The following is a 22,804-nucleotide window of genomic DNA, read 5'->3' on the forward strand; positions in this document are numbered from 1 at the left end:
ATCTCTCTCTTGGAAGTTTAGTAATGACAAATGTTGCAATTATTCTTTTGGAAAAGTTTGAAAGTGTCATGTATAAAGTATTTATTAAGAAATGTGTTCCACTTTTATATTATGATCTTTGCTTTTCAAGTGCAATTTTATATATAATTATGTCTTAGAAATAGGACATGCTTAGGTTAATAAAACATAAATACTATATGGACATGAATCTAGGAAGTTATTTGCTAGGGAACTTGTAAGGACTCTTACACGTAAGATCAAAGTGAACTTAGCAAGTAAAAGTTTTTTTTTTTTTTTAATTATTCGCCAAAACTTTGCCACATTTAAGACTTATCCTTTCGGGTTTCTTGGAGGGGCATAAAACATATTGGGCTTTTTTTTAAATAAAATAAAATGAAAAATTAAAAGGGTTTGTGGGATCTGCAAAATCCCCACAACCTATGTAAGGCAGTGCATTGTGTTATCAATCAGCAATGATTGTACCACTCTCAGTCTAACAATGGCGACAAATATTAGAGATTCCCCCACCAGTCATGTAGGTTCCGCACGCTAGGCCCACCCTCGATCAGTGGGGTTCCCCCCTTTCCATTGTGATTTTATAAACAAACAAAAAAAATAATTAAAGTGCACAATTTTTTATGAAGTTTTTAAACTTTGAAATATTTAAATGGTTGTCCAACATGATCTATTAGTATTTATTGATGTTTGTTTTACTAAACATTATTAAATATTTGATGATGCCCGCTTTATTATACGCCTGTAGGAGATGGGTCTAGGACTTATCGAGACTTATTTGGAATTATTTTTCATGGCATATTGGGGAAAGTGGGAAAATTATTTTTATGAGCACATTTGCGTTTTTTGAAACTTGTATATTGCAAATGTAGCCTAGGAGGCTATTCTTTTTCTCATAGTGCATAGCTTGGACATATGATGTCAATTTTTTGACTTCTCGTTGTTGGAAAAGTGATTTTGAGCTCTACAAGATTTTATTTATTAGATTTTCCATATTGTGTTGTTTGAACGGTGAAATGTGAGTTGGAAAGCAAAGTTATCTTGATGACTTTGAGGGGTCACCATAACTTGAACATAGGAGGTCAGATTTTGGACCTCGAACAGAAGACTAGAAGCTCTTCAAGAGCTCTACTCTTTGGTTCAAATTTAGTGTAGAATTGAAACACTTTATTTGCTGATATTTGATTTGAGTTGTTTAGGGTTCTTTTGACTATGGTAGCATGCATTACAAGTTTATGACATGTTACATATTGGAGATTTGGCATTATGTCATTGTATACTCGGTTTGTATCTCAAATTCCTCTCATGTTGACAAGGTTATTCACTATTTGGTTTGAATATATATGTTGCATTCATTGGTCTAAAAATTGTGCAGTGTTGTAGGCAATCTATGCTTACAGTTGCATATATGGCTTGGATATTGATTGTCTATGCCCATAAACATTTCATTGTTGATGCATATTTAGATTGGTGGCCTGGTATTGTCACTTGGTTTGCTGATTTGTTTTCAGATAGGGGAAAGATGTTATACTACGTACAATCATTTTTGAGGATCTATGTTGTTGAATATGTGATGCTAATAGGTTGGACACATTGAGAGTTGGATGCTTGTTCCATAGATGATATCATAGTGTAATAAATGTTTTTGTAATGTCCCCTTTTTAGCATTCATAGCATGATGTTGTCGTTAGCCTATTTCCCCACAATCTCGTAGGCTAACCAGGACATTAAAGGGACTTAGAGGCCATTTGGCCTAGATAGTTTCAGTTGCAGGTCTTTCTGAGGGGTTTTGAGGCAACTTTGGGCATACTTACTATTTATAGTAAGTCATCTTGGACATGGTCGGACATCCAATGGCAGTGGTATGCCGATGGTAATTGTTTAAAATCGACAAGAAGACTTGTTTATCATTGATAAGATTTGTTATGCATTAATAAAGCTATTTTATAAAGTTAAATTTAAATATTTAACTTTATTAATGTATAGACTATAGTTTGTGGGAAATATTTAAATTAAAAGAATCCCCTTTATTTTATAACACATTGGAGACATAAGTTACATAAAGGGAGTTATGTTTTATCCCACATTGAGAAAACGAAGGACTAAGCTCTTGTGAGAACACTATAAAGGTCCGTTTGGTTCTTGGAAGATGACAGGAATTGGCTTTTTCAAAACCCGGATTTGAAAATTTGTGCATTTGTTTCAAAATTTGCAAAATGGAATTAACATACGAGACTTCCAATTTTGCCTCAAAACCAGGTTTTCCAACTTCCTAAAAAAAGTAGGAATTGAAAATCAAAACCTGGTTTTGTTTTTTAAGGAGTGTAAAAACACTACTTTTTGAAATTTGTCTTCAACTCTAAGCTAACGCATAAAAACGTGTCTTCACATGCATCTTCCGAGTGAAACAAACGGCTTCAGTAAAATCCCAAAAATCGGAATGAAGATATACAAAACCTTGATTTGGCTAAACCAAGGTTTGTAGAAATCCGGATTTTTTAAATTCCACGAACCAAATGGACCCTAAAAGAAATGGAAGAGCTTCTTTTTAGTATGCTTGGATGAAGATTAATGTTATGTTGTTGGATATTTGTTTATCGCGCTTGGAGGACGGAATCCCTCTTTGCTAGCATTCTCTTCGCTGTTGAAAGACACAGTCAGGAGGATTAACGATGTTTCCAAACATACTGGGTTTCATATAGTGTTTTGCTACAGTACGGATGAATAGTGTTTTGCTACAGTGCAGATGAATAGTGAATTTGCTACAGTGCGTGAACAGTATTTGCAACAAGTTTATTGTTTATTCTTGCTGATTTGAGGGTTTGGAAGGCTGCCAACTACATCTGCAAAAATACTACAGCAACTAATTTCAGGTTTCTTCTGTCAAATTTTAATACTTTTGCATTGTAGTTGTTGAATACGAGACTGATATTTGTTGCAGCATGTTAAACAATTGTATGAGCACATTTACATGGCAAAAATCAATATTTAATTAGCAAATAAGAAGTTTCAGATTTTCCTATATATTGTAGTATGCGTGCCAAGTGTTTGACAAAAATGCTATGTTGAGTTATTAAGAAAATTAATTGATATCATAAAGTAGCTTGCAAGTTTCTTTATTTGAGAAAAATAGGGGAAGATATTACAGTGGTATCAGAGCTATAAGTCCTACCATCCTGTGGGGGTCTTATAGGGAATTTGGAACAGCCGGATAGAGGGGAAAGTGTTTGACGAAATGTCGAAACACTAAAATCAGAGCATTTATGTTTGAGCATGCGACAGGGGCCTTATAATTTCCGCAGTACCAGAGCAAGACAAAATAGGATTTCAAACCTGCAGAGCGAACAATCTAGTTCATCCGTGCAGGTGGACATAGAATCCAATCATACAGACACAGAGGAGGTATTCTTTGATCAAGACAGCAATATGGGTGAGTCGTGACCGAGATGACAGGAATATAGGATTAGGCAGAGGCAAGAATGTCGGTCCCGATCAGGGAGAGGAAAGATTTTTACAGTTATTAGACACCTTGGCACAGGGACAGCGATTAGCAGAGCAGAGAGCACAGGAACAGAGTCAGAGATTGGAGCTTATGATGCAAATGATGGCTCGTCAAATGGGGTTGAATGCTAATGTGGGTGGAGGAAATAATCAGAATGGTAATAATCAGGATGGGACACATAATGGAGGCGAACAAGTTGGGAACAATTTCGGTCATGCACCCCAGCAAACTAAGACAGTGAGTTCGAAGCCGATGATTCCCACATTTCCTCCTAGAGCTCCAGAGCAGCCCATACCAGAGCCCCAAATCACTGATATACACGACCAGTTGAGGAGAGATTGGGAAGCCGGAGGTCCAAATTTTACTGCTGCAATTACCTTTAGGGAGTATATGGATGTGCGGATGAAACATATGCCACGTGGACATGACAGGAACCAGAGCTATGAGCTACGGAAGAAAGTAGGGAAACTTCAGTTACCATATTATGATGGCTCGGGGAAGTCTATAGCAAGAGCTTGGTTTCAAAAGCTTGACACATACTTTCAATTGAACCCTATCCCTGAGGAAGAAGCTATTAAGTATGCAGCAATTCATCTGGATGGGTTAGCACATGAGTGGTGGCATCATGGTATGGTCACTATGGGACATGCACACATTACCTCATATGTGGAGTTTACGGAGAGACTGATTTAACGATTTGATAAGAAGGATCCAAAACTCCATTTCAAGGAGTTAGCTGAGCTTAAATAGTGGGGATCATTGGAAACATACATTTCAGAGTTTCAAAAACTTGCAGTGTTAGTAACAGATGTATCTGAACAGAGGATACTGGTTCTATTTATGGATGGGTTAGCTGATCCGTTGAGAGGGTGGATTAAAGCTCTCAACCCTCCCACTTTGCAGGAAGCCATTAAGAAAGCTCGTGACATGGATTCCTCTTCAGCTTCTAAAAATAAATTCCAGGCAAAGAGTTTCCCTTCGAGGAAAGATAAGGACAGTAAACCTTTTCATAGAGAGGCTCAGCCACCTAAGGAGGAAAGTAAGAGGTTGGACAATGAGACACTTAATGATCTCAGGAAGAAGAAGCTTTGTTTTCATTGCAGGGAGCCTTGGGATTTGTCACATAAGTGTCCATTGAAAGCAAAAGCTAAGCAGATGGAGTACTTTTCAGCCGAAGAGTCAGTGGAGGGAGATTCAGAGCAGTCATCAGAATCAAATAGAGATGATAATTCTTCACATGAGGAAGCACGCAGTGATAGCACGATAGCTCAGTTGTCCAGTATACAGGAGGCTGTCACTTTCAGAGTTAGGGGTACTTTGGATGGACAAAGATTTGTGGCATTCATTGATATAGGGGCAACACATAACTTCATTGATGAGAAGTTTGTGTCACGCAGAGGGCTACATACAGAGGAGCATAGAGGATTTAAGGTGATGGTTGCCGATGGCTTCAAAATCGACTATACCAAGAAAATCACCAACTTGCAGCTTCGTTTGGGAGATTATGACATGGTGGGAGATTTCTTTGTGGTCAACATTGGTGATCAGGATATGGTGCTTGGGATGAATTGGATGAAGTCTCTGGAAGAGTTTACATTTAACCTCCAGAAAATGGAAATGAGGTTTGAGGCAAATGGTAAGAAGTAGTGCTCAGAGGTTTGTCACATGGGAGACTTCGAGTCATGTCACTCAAGCGGATGCAAAGTTTCTTCAAACACGACCAGGTGCAGTGGACAGCAAAGTTCAGAGCAATGCCTAAGGCGACAGAGCAACATAAACAGGAGTATCCACCTGATGTACAGAAAATAATAACCAAACACACTAAGGTGTTTGGTGAGATACCTCCAGGGAGACCCCCGGATAGGGGAATCGAGCATGTTATTGAGTTAGAGGAAGGGGCTAAGCCAGTTATCATCACACCTTACCGCCATCCAAAGAGATATAAGGATGAAATAGAAAAGGCAATTAAGGAGTTGATTGACATGGGGCACATACGGCCAAGCAAGAGTCCTTTCGCTTCTTCAGTAGTATTGGTGAAGAAGAAGGATGGTACAATGAGGATGTGCATTGATTATAGGGAGCTAAACAAGAAGACAATCAATAACCGATACCCTATTCCGCGCATTGATGAGCTTATTGATGAATTGCACGGTGCCTGCTCCTTCTCTAAGATTGATTTGAGATCCGGCTACCACTAGATACGGGTTAGAGAGGTGGATGTGAAGAAGACAACTTTTAGATGCCACTACGGACATTTTGAGTTCTTAGTCATGCCCTTTGGGTTGACTAATGCCCCCGCCACTTTCTAGTCCTATATGAATAGAGTGTTTAGAGATCAGTTGAGGAAGTTTGTGTTGATTTTTTTTGATGATATACTGATATACAACCGTACTTGGGAGGAACATTTGAAGCATATTGATGCAGTGCTCAGCATTCTAGAGAGGGAGTCATTATATGCCAAGATGAGTAAATGCGAGTTCGGGATGACAGAGTTGCTCTATCTAGGGCATATTATTAGTGCAGGAAGTGTTTGGGTTGACCCAGACAAGATTAGGGCCATTCTGGATTGGCCACCGCCGAGGAACACTTCACAACTCAAGGGATTTCTTGGGCTTTGCGGGTTCTACCGCAGATTTGTGAAGGGATTTTCACAGATAGCAACACCACTTACAGATTTGACACGGAGAGAAAGTTTCAAGAGGTCAGAGAGGGCTCGGGATTGTTTTGACAAGTTCAAGGAGCTGATGAGTACATGTCCTATTTTAGCCATTCCAGATTTCACCAAGCCTTTTGAGCTGCAGTGTGATGCCTCGGGAGAGGGCGTAGGAGCTATCCTTGTGCAGGACAAACATCCCATCGCATATGAGAGCACGAAATTACGAGGTGTTGAGAGAACTTACAGCATCTATGACAAAGAAATGCTAGCAATCATGCACGCGCTAGCTAAGTTCAGGCAATACTTAGCAGGGAGCCAATTCACAGTAAAAACAGATCATAACAGCTTGAAACATTTTCTTGGACAGAAGGATCTTAATGATAGGCAACAGAAATGGGTGAGTAAGTTACAGGCCTATGATTTTGACATAGTCTATGTCAAAGGGAAGAAAAATATTGTCGCAGATGCTTTATCCAGAAGGCCTCATTTGCTTGTTGTTGGGATAGTCATGGATGACTGGAGAGAGTTGATCTTGGTAGAGTATGCCAAGGATAGTTGGGCATCTAGTGTTATTGAAGGAGCTATTCAGGATAGTCGATACACTGTTGTAAATGATTTGATCATTTACAAAGAAAGGATTTATTTGGTACTTGGGTCTGCCATGAAGCAAAAAATCTTGAGAGCATTTCATGATTCACCATTATCAGGACATCCAGCATTTTTTAAGACATATCGACAGGTGAGAGAGCCCTTCACTTGGAAGGGGCTTAAATCAGAAGTGCTACAGTTCATTAGGGAGTGCCCAGTGTGTCAGCAGAACAAACAGGAACATTCCTTTCCAAGCGGTTTACTATAGCCCCTACCTATACCAGAGAAGAAGTAGGATAGCATTTCCATGGATTTTATCACAGGCCTTCCAAAGGCACAAGGTCTGGATTGTATTTTTGTTGTGGTAGACAGATTGACTAAATTTGCACATTTCTTTGCGATTTCGTCCACATATTCAGCAGTACAGACAACAGAGCTATTCTTTCGAGAGGTATTTAGATTACATGGGATGCCACGGAGCATAGTCAGCGACAAGGATAGTAGGTTTATGAGCCACTTTTGGCAGGAGTTGTTCAGGTTGTGTGGAACAGAGCTAACTCCGAGTACCAGTTACCACCCCCAAACTGATGGGCAGACAGAGATAGTGAATAAATGGGTTGAGGGGTACCTTCAAAACTACATTGCAGGAGAGCAGAAGGCTTGGGTGAAGTGGCTACATCTAGGGGAGTACTGCTATAATACCTCTTTCCATATGTCTATTCAAATGTCCCCTTTCATGGCACTGTACGGGCATGATGCTCCTAATTTTCTGGATTTGTCAAGACATTATGCGATCCTTGAAGGAAAATTTGCAAAAGGCACAAAATCAGCAGAAGCAATATGCTGATCAGCACAGGGTTGAGAGGTCTTTCGAGGTAGGAGACATGGTGTACCTCATGTTACAGCCGTATAGACAGTCCTCTCTCAAGAAGAGTGGAGCAGAGAAATTGAAACCACGCTACCATAGACCATTCAAAGTAATCAAGAGAGTGGGCGAAGTAGCTTATGAGTTGGAGTTGCCTGCAGACAGTAAAGTGCATAATGTATTCCATGTGTCACGCCTTAAGAAGGCATTGGGCCACAATGTGGTGCCTTCAGTAGTATTGCCACCTCTTGATGATGAAGGAAAGCTTATCTTGGTTCCCGAGGCTATACTTGACTCCAGGGAGAGGGTGCTTCGCAGGCGGATCATCAAGGAGTACTTGGTCAAGTGGAGGAATCTACCAGTGGAGGATGCTACTTGGAAAAATGAGCAAATAGTATAGCATCTAGAGTTGAAATTGCTTGAGGACAAGCAATTTTGGGAAGGGCGGACTATAATGTCCCCTTTCTAGCATTCATAGCATGATGTTGTTGTTAGCCTATTTCCCCACAGTCCCGTAGGCTAACCAGGACATTAAAGGGACTTAGAGGCCATTTGGCCTAGATAGTTTCAGTTGCAGGTCTTTCTGAGGGGTTTTGAGGCAACTTTGGGCATACTTAATATTTATAGTAAGTCATCTTGGACATGGTCGAACATCCAGTGGCAGCGGTATGTCGATGGTAATTGTTTAAAATCGACAAGAAGACTTGTTTATCATTGATAAGATTTGTTATGCATTAATAAAGCTATTTTATAAAGTTAAATTTAAATATTTAACTTTATTAATGCATAGACTATAGTTTGTGGGAAATATTTAAATTAAAAGAGTCCCCTTTATTTTATAACACATTGGAGACATAAGTTACATAAAGGGAGTTATGTTTTATCCCACATTGAGAAAACGAAGGACTGAGCTCTTGTAAGAACACTATAAAAGAAATGGAAGAGCTTCTTTTTAGTATGCTTGGATGAAGATTAATGTTATGTTGCTGGATATTTGTTTATCGGGCTGAATCCCTCTTTGCTAGCATTTTCTTCGTTGTTGAAAGACACAGTCAAAAAGATTAACGGTGTTTCCAAACATACTGGGTTTCATATAGTGTTTTGCTACAGTACGGATGAATAGTGTTTTGCTACAGTGCAAATGAATAGTGAATTTGCTACAGTGCGTGAACAGTATTTGCAACAAGTTTATTGTTTATTCTTGCTGATTTGAGGGTTTGGAAGGCTGCCAACTACATCTGCAAAAATACTACAGCAACTAATTTCAGGCTTCTTTTGTCAAATTTTAATACTTTTGCATTGTAGTTGTTCAATACGAGACTGATATTTGTTGCAGCATGTTAAACAATTGTATGAGCACATTTACATGGCAAAAATCAATATTTAATTAGCAAATAAGAAGTTTCAGATTTTCCTATATATTGTAGTATGTGTGCCAAGTGTTTGACAAAAATGCTATGTTGAGTTATTAAGAAAATTAATTGATATCATAAAGTAGCTTGCAAGTTTCTTTATTTGGGAAGAATAGGGGAGGATATTACAGTTTTTGTGTTTAGGGACTTTGGCATAGCATTGTTGGATTTTCATGGGCTTTAGTTGGTGATCATTTGAATGGAATCCTAACATGATTATGGCGACATATCTTCTTGTTTGAGGATCATGGTTACTTTAATTTATTTTGGGGAGCTCATGATGTGTTTTGAGATCTTTGATGGTGTGAGGTCATGACTAATTTTTTTGTGAAAGGGTGGTTTTATCATAATGTCATTGATAGATCATATACACTTTAAGTAGGACAGTCATGATTTGGTGGTGAAGAATTGGTTCTTGATTGTTTATTGGTGGTTTTGTATCTTATTGGTTTGGAGATCTTGATTTCACTTGATGTTAGTGGCATATTCATTGTGTGTGTAGACCTAGAGGATCTTCATTAAGGAGATTGTCGTCGCGGTGTTAAGATTGGCTAGGTATCACGATTCGGTAAGAGTTGTTGGCAATGATGTTTATCCAGTATTTGGAAGTGTTAAGAGAATGTCTTAGATCTTGTTACTGTTGAAGATGGTAGCTGCGATAGAGATCTTTATCTCTGGAAATAAGGACGTTATTATCATTATTGTTACCATCAGTTGAAAAGGACTCTTATGTTTAAATTATAATATTAAATGTAATGACATGTGTAATTCACATGCATCGAGGTATGAATATTCGAAGAGTTACAATTAATTATAGGAGTCATGGGAATCTTAAGAGACCTTCGGTTATAATGTGAAGAGTCACTCCTATTGTTATATATTTGCATCAAGCAAAGGATATTGTAAATTTGAATTCTATTATCAATAAAAATTATATTTTTGTTGTGTGGTTGGGTTTTTCCCTTCATTCTAGAAGGGTTTTCCCAAGATATTTTTGGTGTTCTTTGTTTTAGTTTTGTCTCTTTCTTATTGCTGGTTATCTTTATTAATTTATGGGCTCTAGTTTTAACACGGTATCAGAGCCTTGTCGGTAGCAACATAATTGTTGGACTCCTTCCAATTTTGGTTCTCTTTTCGATGCAGTTACTTTTCTATCATTTGTGCAATCGGTTCATTGTAGCATAATGGATGGTAAATCATTCTTTGGATATGTTTGTTTGTCTTTTATTTATTTATTTGAGTGGTGATAGCTAAGATAAGACGTTTCCTTTATTAGCTATTTTAATTCATTCTAGTTCAAGCTCTATGATATAAGTTTTATCGGGCTTTTAGTTTTGAGGAATTTTTGTTGTCTCCTGATCATGTTGTTTCCTAGCGCATTTATGTTGCTATGATGGATCTGTGCTTCTTACATGGCCTCTTTTAACCATTTGTGTATTTTAATTTTGTTGCTCTCGGTGATTTCTTGATGTCATTTTTATTATTTATATCGATTAGGGCATCCAAATCATCCTCCAGTTTTATTTATGTCCTTTTGAAATCACAGTGGCTCAGTCCAATCCAAGTTCTCGATTTCTAGTTTTCAGCTTCTTTTCCATTTATTTATTTATTTATTTTTGGTGTGCTTATGGACTTCGTTGGGTGGAATCTTTTATTCATATGAAATTTTCTCCATAGTGAATGTTTTGAGTGGGTTTTCTGTGCACGAGTTTCATCTTGTAACGACAGGCACTTGCATTGATTAAGTGCAATCTTTTGGCATTGGGTGTGATGTTTTCCATATTTTTGTGTAATCATTCTTGGTAACGCCATTTGAATTTATTTTTTTCAAGTGATTGATGTCATTTTTTTTCTGGGATAAGTTTTCTCGAAGGCAGCTTTGTATCTTCGTCTTCATCTCCATATCAGCATGTTAGTTACGTTTCTTCCTTGGCTTCAAAGGAAATATTATTCTTGGTCAAGATATATTTTATTTGATCAGTCAGTTTAGAGTTTCAGATTGTTCTCGGCTTTGTATATTCGTTTGTGCCTTGTGGAGTTTTTTTTTTGGCTGGACATGCATTTTTGTCAGAGCAGCATTTTTAATCCTTAAAGAGGACTAGATTTTTATGATCTGCATTTTTAAGGAGCAGTGTTTTGGCTACATGCATTTTTATGATCTGCTGGCAGCTTTATATTGGAGTCTGTCATTTTTTTTTTGAGCTAATATTATTTGATTTCGTCGGTTCTTGGCTATCTATTGCTCTTATTTAAAAGTGTTATAAGTATTTGATAACTGTCATCAGTTGAAAAGAACTCTTATGTTTAAATTATAATATTAAATGTAATGACATGTGTCATTCACATGCATTGAGGTATGAATATTCGAAGAGTTACAATTAATTATAGGAGTCATGGGAATCTTAAGAGACCTTCGGTTATAATGTGAAGAGTCACTCCTATTGTTATACATTTGCATCAAGCAAAGGATATTGTACATTTGAATTCTATTATCAATAAAATTATATTTTTGTTGTGTGGCTGGGTTTTTCCCTTTAATTCTAGAAGGGTTTTCCCAGGATATTTCTGGTGTTCTTTGTTTTAGTTTTGTCTCTTTCTTATTGCTGGTTATCTTTATTAATTTCTGGGCTCCAGTTTTAACAGTTACTACAAAAGGGTTTTTCGCATTTGTTGGTGCACTAGTAGGTGGCAGTTATCTTCATGGCAATTGGAGATGTTAAGATTTTGAGGACTCAAGGGGTCTATGTTAGAGGTGTAGTCTAAGCTTTCATTTGACATGTTATCCTTGTGCAATAGGATGGTTCTGTTATTATGTCATGGGAGACTCTTCATTCTTGATTTGAATTTTGGCAAAGACAATCTAAATCATCTTGTCATGTTTATGTTCCTGATTTTGCGATTGGAGCTTTGACATTGATCTTGATTTAGTATTTTGGTATTGGATACATTGATAATTTGTTTATACTTCATGATAGTGTTTGTTGAATTTGGAGTTTGGCAATGGAATAATCGCTTACAGGTGGCTCATGGATACTCAAAAACTTAGGCGATGCTAGTAGTCTCTTGTAATTAGAGATATATATTGAGACAGTTTATAGTTTCAACAAGAAGACTACTGAGCATTCACCTAGTAAAAACTTGTGAGGAGAGTGTTTCTTGGATTACTCTTGGAGAGAGGTATTGCCCATTGTTCCTTTCGAGTGCATTATGTTGCTTATTTTTCATAGATATGGATATTGAGCTATGGTGAGAGGTAGTTCTTGAAAGTTCATCTAAGAGATGTTTTTGCATTGGTTATCTCATTGTGCATTCACTAGTTAGTGTCCATGTGCTTCATGTGCTGATCCTTTAATATCTTTCTTTGTTGGCTTCAGAGAAAATGAGAGAGCGTTGGAGACTTATTCTGAGAGTTGTTCTTGCACATCCTTGGTTTACAGGTATTCTATTTTCATTATATGGTTTCTTCCATGAGTTTCATGTTCATATGATTTGGGAGGATCATGACATATTGTATGAGAGTATACAGTTATGTGAGTTGTATTTGTCGATCAATATCATGTTCTCGATACTACTAGTTTACGATTACACTTCTATACAATGTTGTTAGTGGATTCATTTCAGATTTGACAATGCCTATGCAATGGGAGCTTCTGGTGTGTAGTGGATATGGCACTTGGAGCTTGTGGTTGCATGTTATAAGTTGTATATATTGTTGCTATGGGATTCACTTGATATGTTTAGTATACCTTTAAGGCATGGATAGATAGATGTGTTATCACTTAGTGTGTGAGTTATTTCAACTATGGCTATTGATTTTGACAGCTATTGATGAATGTTGTTACCTTTGAATCAAGTGTTTGTGTTTTGGGATATTAGTTGAGATAGGACTTATGCTTTGTTTGCAACAAGTTGTGCGGGTTTCTCTTTGGATGGCCTTCTATGTCTAGTGGTAGGAGCATAATGGAGGGTGGGAGCATTCATGCATGAAACGACAGTCACTTTTTTTTCTTGGAAGTTGTTTGACTAACCGTAGTTCCTCTTTAGGATTCATGAGATGGCTTAATTGCCTCTTGTGTTGTATAATTCTAGTGGTTGTGTCGAGCATTGACGCGTCGATCTTTTGGTGCAACAAAAACCCTAACAGTTAACAAGTGGTATCAGAGCTTGGTCACAGGTTTGAATCTCCTCGAGTAACGCTCAGGGGGGGTTGGTGGACTAACTGCAGGGATTCCCCTTCGGGATTCGTGACATGGTTTAACTACCTCTTGTGTTTTATAACTCCAATGTTTGTATCAAGCATTAAAAGACCAATATTTTGGTCAATGACAACCCTGGCGGTTAACAAAATCTTTGTGGAGTGCTTTGATTCATTACGGTACATGTTACTAGAAGGGTTGTTCCCTTCTTCACTTTATGTGGCCACTTATTGACACTCAAACAATGTAAACAAGTGGGAGAATGTAAGGAAAATGGATTTTGTAGACCATGGATAATAATGCATATAGTTGTAATATTTTATCTTATTATATAAATGTTGCACCCAAGAGCACTTAGATGGATGTGATGTAGAGATTCCTTGAGAATATTCTCGGGGCCACTTGATGGGTTGTATTGTAACATTGAAATATTATTTGATGTAATTATTAATATTAGAAAAATAATTTAAATAAAGTACCTAGTATTAAATATAAGGTCAAGGGGTTCGATAGACATGATTTGAACACATGATTTATTTAATGCCACATAGCAATTTTGTGGGATTTTGTTTTTACAAAAGCAACCACGAGACTAGTTGTTAATGCGACTCAAGTTCAACATTTGTGAACGTTGGAAATATGGCATGGGATGTGTGGTTGCTTGCTTGTTCACATGGACTGCTTGTTTATAGTTGAGGCTTCAAAGGCTTGCATGAATGAATTGCAGTGTTGACTTACTGAACAATACCTGGATGATGGATGTTTTAGGAGACTGAATTTTTCCCCTCGCAAGGGTTTTGCGAGGGCTTTCTCAAGATAAATCTTGTGTCACATTTTTGTTTTTTTACATGTGAATTCTAAATAGTTATTTATCTATTCCAGATTGTGGGTTACATGAAAATATTATAAAAAGTCTGTAGCAAGTTTCCTTATAAATTCCACCCTACAGACTCAATGAGAGTGTGATTGGATTTAAAGAAGTGCTGGCGAGATTTTGTGCATGCACCACGGTCAAAAAACCAGCTGTTTACCACCGGGTTTTTAAACCTTAAAAGGTTAGTCTCAAGCACAAGAACATACTGGCATGCCCGAACTGTTAAATTGTTAATCAGACAGTTTTAATCTTAAAAGGCTAGTTTCCAGCACTATGGTACAGCTCGGGCAAGAACGAACTGTTAAACAGATTGAGTTTTAGCTTTAAAAGGTTACTCTCAAGCACTAGGCTACAAACCAAGGCTAAGAAAGCAAAAACAAAAGCACTAAACTAGAAAGGGAAAAAAATTTCCAACCTGTAGAGCACTATCATATCTTTTCGACCTGCGAAGAACTCTAACAACAGTTTTTATCTCTCCTAGAGCCAAATCGTTTCCTTCATCTTTCCACTTCTGTAAAACTCCAATTACATCTTCCACGAAACGTAACCCGACAGCTTCACCCTTGGAAATCCCTTTCCTGGATTCCGAAACTGTCAACGTCTTCGACGGTTCGTCTTCATTGCTGAAAGAACTGTTCTTCTCAAGAGTTTTCGACGAAAATGCCCGCGAAACAAAGGGTAGATTTAAGATATTGCTTTCATTATACGAATGTCTTTCTCTTGCTGCTATAAAGGCCGGTTGCAGGTAGAAGGTTCGAGCCCTAGTAGAAAATGCTTGGCTTGAACTCGTTAAGCACTGTGCCCTTCGCCTTAAAAACCTGCAAATAAACGTATACATTTAAAGAATAAACAAAGGATTTCACGCAGTTAAATCAGATAAGATGAGTAGTCACTGGAATTGTTACCAATTGCGGCCATACGAGAAAATGCGCGACCTCGTCATTAGCCCTGCTAAACAATTGGGGGTCGGTCTGCTCGACTGAGGAAACTGTTTGCTTTGAATTTAGAAATGATAAGGAATAACTGAGGGCTCTGATTGAATTTAGCAGCAATGTTAGCGTTTGCCTTTGAGATCCATTTCGTGTGCCTGCCCAGTACCCACGCTGCTGTGAGTTTTAGGCAGGGTTTTGGCAATAGGTTTAGGTTTTGGTTGTTTTCTTTTTAATTGTGAATTAGAAATCCTAATTGTGTGCAATGGCTAGGTGGAATATATTTGGAAGGTCTATTAGCAATGAATTGGTCTTTTTTGTATAATTTTGTAGATGATAGAAAAATTAGTATAATATTTAAGAAATAATATTTATGTGTGAATTAAGGTAAGATTCTATAGTACAATGGTAAATTGTGAGCTTCTTATATGGGAGGTCTTGGATTCGAATCTACTAGAGTTAAATAAATAATAATAATAATAATTAATCAAAACAAATAATAATCTAAAAATAAATTAAAAAATTGTGTGAAAAAGTGTTTCAATTGAAAAATTATAGTTATAAATTAATTTTGCTTTCATTTATGGAAACTCAAACATGACTAAATATTCTTTAGATTTTTCAATGTTGGTAGAGTATTTATAATTTTATTTTCAAAGATATGTCAAGGTCTAGCATTTAATATCATTATGTGGACCTAAGTATAATATCTCAGTGTTTAAAATTAGTTCTTCGTTATTTCATACATATACAAGTACATCTAATGTACCTTCGTGGTCATCCTACACATCATAGAAATGTTAGTGCAAAAGATAAACTGTAAAAAAGTCTAACACTTAAACCCACTAACAATTGAGGTCCCAAACTTTGCTACAAGGTTCTTGTAGTAATGAAAATTAAAGTTGGTCATCTACATGGATTTCAAGAATGATATGATATACCATAATTTATATCTATCTTTAGTAGTATTTTGTTGTACTTGTTAGTGTTATGTCTCTTTATGTTATAACCTTTACCACTTTGTCCCTTGTGTGTGTGTGTGTGTGTGTGCGTGTGCGTGTGCGTGTGTGTGTGTGTGTGTGTGTGTGTGCGCGTGCGTGCATGCGTGAGAGAGAGAGAGGCTTAAGTATGCATGAATATAGGATTTTGTTTGTATAAATATCTATATATGTATATGTGTGAACATGTATTTCACATACTCCTTATAGTCAAGCCATTTAGGCCCACCCTTAGTTCTATTAGAGGAACAAAAACTATTAGTTCTATTAGAGGAACAAAAACTATATATTCCTTCTACTATTCAATTGTGGGCAAGCCAATATCTCTATTAGCATTGCATCTCTATCAACCATTCTTACACTACCCTTGGTTTGTTCTTTAGTTTCCTATTCCAATATTCACATTACCAACCTTGATCACCGCAACAATATCATGCATTCGTTGGATAGTTTACTTTGATATTAGTTACATTGGATAACACTTGCCAATATTATGCCTACCTATTTATAACAGGTAAAAAAATTAAAAATTAAAAAAAAAATCACTTGTTTCACCATATTTTTTAATAATATTTTGAGGTTATCACCTGTGCAGTAAAGAAAGTGGTGCAAAATTTGATTCTCGTAAGGAATAGATTTGTTCCATAGGGTTGAGAATGCATCTACATAATCTCCTACATTTTTTTTACATTACATTAACTCCAATTAACAATTCTCTTTTTTAGATGCTTGCAAAGCATCTTAAGATATTTCTTACTTGTGTTTTGTTTTCCAACATGCTCATGTCATTATCAATGTTGGATGTGGATTAACATGTTGAGCAATAAGTAAATCTTAAACAAACTAAGGAATGTTTGATTAACCTCTAACAACTGATGTAATTATGGATATGACAAGCAATATAATATTAAATACATCGACAAATTAAAGAAGAAGAAATTATTTTGCATGAAGCCAAATATAATTTTAATATATAGACAAAGTTAAGAAGAAGATTTGGTAAATAATTGACTTGGCGTCTACAAATCTATTTGGAGGATTAAAAAGAGCATCCATATTTATGAATCTATCCAAAACATTAGAAAACATGTGCATTGTGAATACATGAAAAAATAATTTTTCCAACCTTTCAATTCATTAAGTCGTGAGACCTCTTCCTTTTGATGATCTTCTTTGTATTTCTCCAAAAAGTTATGCGAACAACAAAATAAGAAAAGTTGGAAAATCTGATTGTATAAATACTTGTAATATTTTAAAAATAATACCATTTGATATGTTTGTGTGTGTGTGTGTGTGTGTGCGTGTGTGTGTGCGTGCGCGCGCGCGCGTGTGCGTGCGTGTGTGTGTGTAAACATATCAAACGGTATTATTTTTTAAATATTACAAATATTATTTTAATATATATATGTATGTGTGTGTGTGTGTGTGTGTGTGTGTAAACATATATAAACATATCAAATGGTATTATTTTTAAAATATTACAAGTATTATATATATGTGTGTGTGTGTGTGTGTGTAAATATTTTATGTGAATTTAAAATATTTGATAAGCTTTATTGAAAGAAAGACTAAAATTCCTAGTAGATTCAATTAATAATTAATAATAATAATAAATTCATTAAAAATATATATTGAACATTTTCTTTTAATACAACATACGAGAAGATGGATGAACTCCTAGTCATGCATGCAGAGAGCATATATGAGCTTCACACAACTCCCATTATAGAGTTTTTGGGGCTCAATGGGATATAAATCCCGTCCTAATGCAATTTATGTGCGAGTTGTTGGAGACAATGTGAATCTATTATTGTTGTCACTTAGCATGGGGGTGTCATTTTATAGATACAGCATTGCATTGGGTGTTTTTGCATCCATGGAAAAGGGTTCTTTTTTTTTGGGTCTTTCTCAGCCAAAAAATGTAGGTCTAAATAGAGACTCGGCTAATGTTGTGAATCAATGTTAGTAACATAAATTAAACCCAAAAAAAAACTCTTGATGAATCAAAGATCGATCTAAAGAGTGGTAAGGACATGACTATATGGATGTCATTCAATAATGTTCAATGAAAACTTCAAGTTTACATTAGGTCATCTCTCACAATGCTCTTGCAACCCCTTCTCTCATTATGCTCAATCTGTCTGGCATTCTCAAGTCACAAGTTCATTTTGGGATTTTTGGTTTCCATGAAAGTATTTGGACTGCTTAAACATGATATAGTTAGGTTTGATTCTTAGGCTATAAGTGTTGAATAGTCAAAGTTGACTTACTTTTTCCAAGCTTATTATTTCTCTTTTTACAATCAAGAGCACCTTATTCATTAAAGCATTGGTGGTCATTTTTCTAATCTACTTTTTGGGGCTATCATTCTTTTTTGGGATGCTCTAAGAATAGTGTACAAAATGTGTATCATGTATAACTGATAACATGTTAAAATTGACAAATAGTTACTAACTATAGTATCAATGACTAAGAGATTTTTTATGGTAGTGCTTCCCTTCTTGTGTGTACTGGACGTTATTGAATAGAAAGTCTAACTTGTTCATTTCAAGTAAAAAATGTCTGCAACACAACAAGCAAAAACAAATTACGGTGTGAAATTTATAATTATTGTTTAATTGTATAATAGTATTTGAATTAAAAATATGTGTTTTACAATGTGCAATTTATAATGCCATCAACTATGAATTTTGGATTTGGGTTATCTAGAGTAACAATTAGGAAAAATATATTAAAGGGTTTCAACACCAAGATTTTTTATATATTACAATGTGTTTGATTATAATTTTTTTGGAAAGAATTCATATTAAACTAAATATTAGAAGATTACTAATTTAGGTATGTTATCTCATAAATTATCTTTAGTTTTATAGGGATTGTTTCAACATCAAGATAATTATTCACAGATTACAATTTAGTTTTTATAGGTATTGTTTCAATTTCAAGGTAATTACTGACATATTTTGGCTTGTTTAAACACATGAATTGATAAAATAAGGAAATTTGCATCAAATTAAATTGTAAAAGGTTGATGATTTAGGTTAATTCTCTCATGAATTATCTTTGGTTTTCTAGGCCTTAAAAATATAGATTGCATTTGGAAATAATAGCTATTATAGAACTAACACCAACAACTATAACAAAGGCACAAGGGGGAAATTAGAAAAGGTGAAGTTTAAAATTATTAACATTACATATGAGAAAAAATTATGTAATGAAATAATAATGTAAATAGCATCTAAAATATACAACTATAGAACTAACAATAGCCATAACAAAGGGAAAAAGTGGAGAGTGGACTTGTTCAAAAAATGGTGTCCTAACTATTAATTTACATAAGGTTACTATTGGTAGTAGGTTTACATTTTAGTGTGGATTCATCAAAAATTTCCCCCAAGTTACATGTTGGCTTTATAAGCATATTAGTAAGTTTCGGTTGCAAGATCAAGTTTATCTATGAAGATAGTAAAGTTTTTTGTGTTTAAAGAGGCAAATGAAAGCTTCAAAGTTAGGTTTGAATATTCTAGAGGCTTTGTAACTATCTAAAATCATCTTAAAATGGTAAGACAGGTCATATCTTAAAAGAGATATTCACAATATTTCAAACACTTTAAACTACTAGTAAGAAGGGAGAGAGATGTTGCAAAAAAGGGGAGTTAAGGGGATGATGAAGAAAGTTACAGACATATGTGGTGGGCAGAGGTGGTTTTGTAGAAGATTTTTGTTCAGAGATGAGACAAAGGAATATTCTGATAATGGAAATTAGACCAATATTTTCTTAAGTGTGTGGCCATAATTTATAGGGTTAGTGGTCCTACAAAAAGGAGATAATGCATTAGAAAATGCACAAAAGGATCTTTAACAAGGTGAATTCATTTTGATTTTTTTCCTAGAAGTTTGTTTGTGTCTATTTTTAAAATATGAAGAGAGGGGAAAGTTTATACATGGTGGTTATGGTATATAAAAAATGTACCAATATACAGGCAAGAGCCTACAATGCATCGATAAATTGTGAGCCTCTCATCGGGGAGGTCTTGGGTTCAAATTTACTCACTATTAACACATAATAATAATTAATCTTAATAATAATAATTAATCTTAATAATAATAATAAATGATTAATAAATAATCAAGGCTTCGGCCAATTACCTATCCAAAACAAAAACAAATGTACCAATATACATTTAGAAAGGGCAATTGAATTTCAACCCCTACAACATGAAACCTTGTGCGAGAACACTTGAAATGATTGTAGAAATGGATCATGATCACCTAAATGGAGATATATGTTTGATAGGATAAAAGTGTCAATCATCAATCAAAATCCATCAAAATTGTAGTTATGCTCTAAAAATGCTCATGGGGTAAAAAGATTGGAAATAAAAGAGTTGAATATTTTTGTCTCATTTGTAGGAAAAGAGACCATTGGGATATATATTTTCCTCTCAAGGATGTGATATTTGGAATTGTGGATTCAAATTCTAGTAAGAATATACAAAGATAGACCCCAAAGAAAACTAGAAACTATAATCCAAAACAAGTTTTAAGATAGTTACTTGGGTCAAGTTCGTAGAGACATTGCAATGTCAATTGAGATACCTTATATAATTAATTGGAACTAAGGTAATAAGAAGAAATGGAAACCCTATAAGGTGTTATGCCTTCAAAAGGAGATAAAAGAAGTTGGTGTGTGTCAACATTCCTCTATTCCAAAACTAGATGTCAACATTATTGACAGAGGCAAAAAGAACATGTAAGTAGAGATGAGTAATATTGTTGAGATAGTAAATCATGAGTAGATTGGAGGTTTAAAAAAAGAATGAGATATTCATATTGAGCAAGATATTTTTGAAGAGTTTGATACATTGGAGCCTAGGTTTCTTAACCAAATTATAACATCAATTTTTTATCAAAGGAGGAAAAGGGAGAGGTAGGAAATCTAATAATTAGAAGAGGGAGGAGGAGGCCTTGGAGAAAGGATTTTTATGGATAAAAAAATTCCTAGATAAATCTAAGGGAACAAAAAACTCCCTTGAAAAATAATGAAACTAGTTATAAGGAATGTTAGGGGTTTAACTACCCCTTACAAGAGACATTGAATTAAGAACTATACGGAGAAATGCATGAGTGATATCTATATGCTTTGGGAAATAAAAATAGATGGAGTGGAATTTTCAAGATATTACATCAAATGGATGGGTTTATTCACGAATGTATAAGGCATTATAGGAGGATTTAGAGTAGTGTGGAACTATAACAATCTAGAAGTATCTTCCATGACATGTCATTCTTGGGAAGAAGAGGAGATTTGGGAGTAATATTATTTTAATAGGTGATTTTAATGATATCTTATATCCTTTTGAGATATTTGGAGTGATGGGAGGTGCTAGAAGAGCTATGTTAGAGTTCTAGAGTTTTGTAAGATCTGGAAGTGTTTAATTTTGTACCCAATTATCAACTATAAACCTGAACCAACAAGGGGACCAATTTTACAATGATTTTTGAAAGATTGGATCATTTTTTATTACGTTCAAACTTAATTTGTGATAACACATATTGCAAGTCAATTATTCTTCTAACATTTGCATCAAATATTTTTCTTGTCTTATTGGATATCAAGCAAAAAGAGAAAACAAAACATAGTTTCTTCAAGTTTTTTCATATGCGATTGCGAGAACCTAAATCGGTGGACTTTCTTTGAGAATGATGATCTAAAAGTGACATTTATAGATAAATATTTCATTCTATTTCATGAAACGAATATTTATTTTTCGGAAAAGAAAATAAAGCAATGAAACAAAATGAGGAAAAATGTATGATAGAATCAAAGATTAAAGAACTTAACAACAAGGTGATTTAGTTGGTAATGTTTGAATAAGGTTGTCAAAGAGAAGGAACTATAGTCCATACATGTAGATTTATTGGTCATGAAGGCAATGTTTTGGAAAGAAAAGGTGAGAGAGATTTGGTTGGATGTTGGAGATCTCAATGTGAAGTTTTTTCATGCATCCATAAAGTGAAAAAGTGATAGAATTCAAATAGATGAAAACATTTCCAATAGTAGGAGTGTCTTAACCAAAGAGGAGGATATAGAAAATGAAGCAATACTATATTTCAAAGACATTTCAGCAAGAAATTATGTGGATAATCTAGTGGAGGAGCAAGAATTAATTTTAATAACATTTCCAAAAGTATCAGTGATGAAGATAATTATGTTGAAGAAGATTGTTGAATTATAGAAATGAGGGGATTGATGAAACCTATCATGGAACAAACATTATTTTTTCATTGATGTCAAATCTATAACTTGCTGGTGAGATAATTATTAATTTGGTCTGAATGTTATCATTGAAGAGGATTTGAAAATGAAGGATAACAAGAGTACCTGGAGAAAGGTTGAGTTATATGATGTATAAAAGGAGCATTAAGACCAAGTAAGTCTTTGATGATATAGTGTATTGTTTATCTAATTAAGGCTATAATGAAAGGATACTTGAGAAAAGACAAGAAGAAGGCTAAGTAAAGAAATGTGTCTGCCAAGCCTGACTGAGAAAACAGTGGAAATCAAGCAAGTCAATGCAGGCTCAGAAAAAAGTTAGTTGAATCCAAGCGAAGTAAGTTCCATATGTACCAAACAAAAAGAAATCTAGTAGGTGTCGAGTGAAGAAAATTTAATGTTTATTGAGCACCAATTAAACTCAGTGTATGCCAAACAAGCTAGTGTTGATCGAGCATCGAAAGACAGTGATTCTTGAGAAAACATGTTATT

At 35.3% G+C, this 22,804-nt stretch overlaps 1 protein-coding gene across 1 annotated transcript in view; it reads right to left on the reverse strand.

Moving 5' to 3' along the window:
• LOC149541992 (pentatricopeptide repeat-containing protein At5g27460-like) overlaps positions 1–15,243 on the reverse strand; it is a 32,728-nt gene extending 17,485 nt beyond the window's left edge. The window contains exons 1-2 of the mRNA XM_089797043.1: positions 15,014–15,243; positions 14,524–14,926 (exon numbers count right to left, since the gene is read on the reverse strand). Of these exons, the coding sequence (XP_089653169.1) occupies positions 14,524–14,926; positions 15,014–15,051 (441 nt within the window). The 5' untranslated portion in view covers positions 15,052–15,243. The remainder of the gene's footprint in view (positions 1–14,523; positions 14,927–15,013) is intronic.
• Between the last annotated feature and the right edge of the window lie 7,561 nt (positions 15,244–22,804).

The sequence above is a fragment of the Cupressus sempervirens genome, chromosome 8 (genome assembly GCF_028749045.1).
Source record: "Cupressus sempervirens isolate cs-2001-9-10 chromosome 8, ASM2874904v1, whole genome shotgun sequence".
NCBI classification, from domain to species: domain Eukaryota; kingdom Viridiplantae; phylum Streptophyta; class Pinopsida; order Cupressales; family Cupressaceae; genus Cupressus; species Cupressus sempervirens.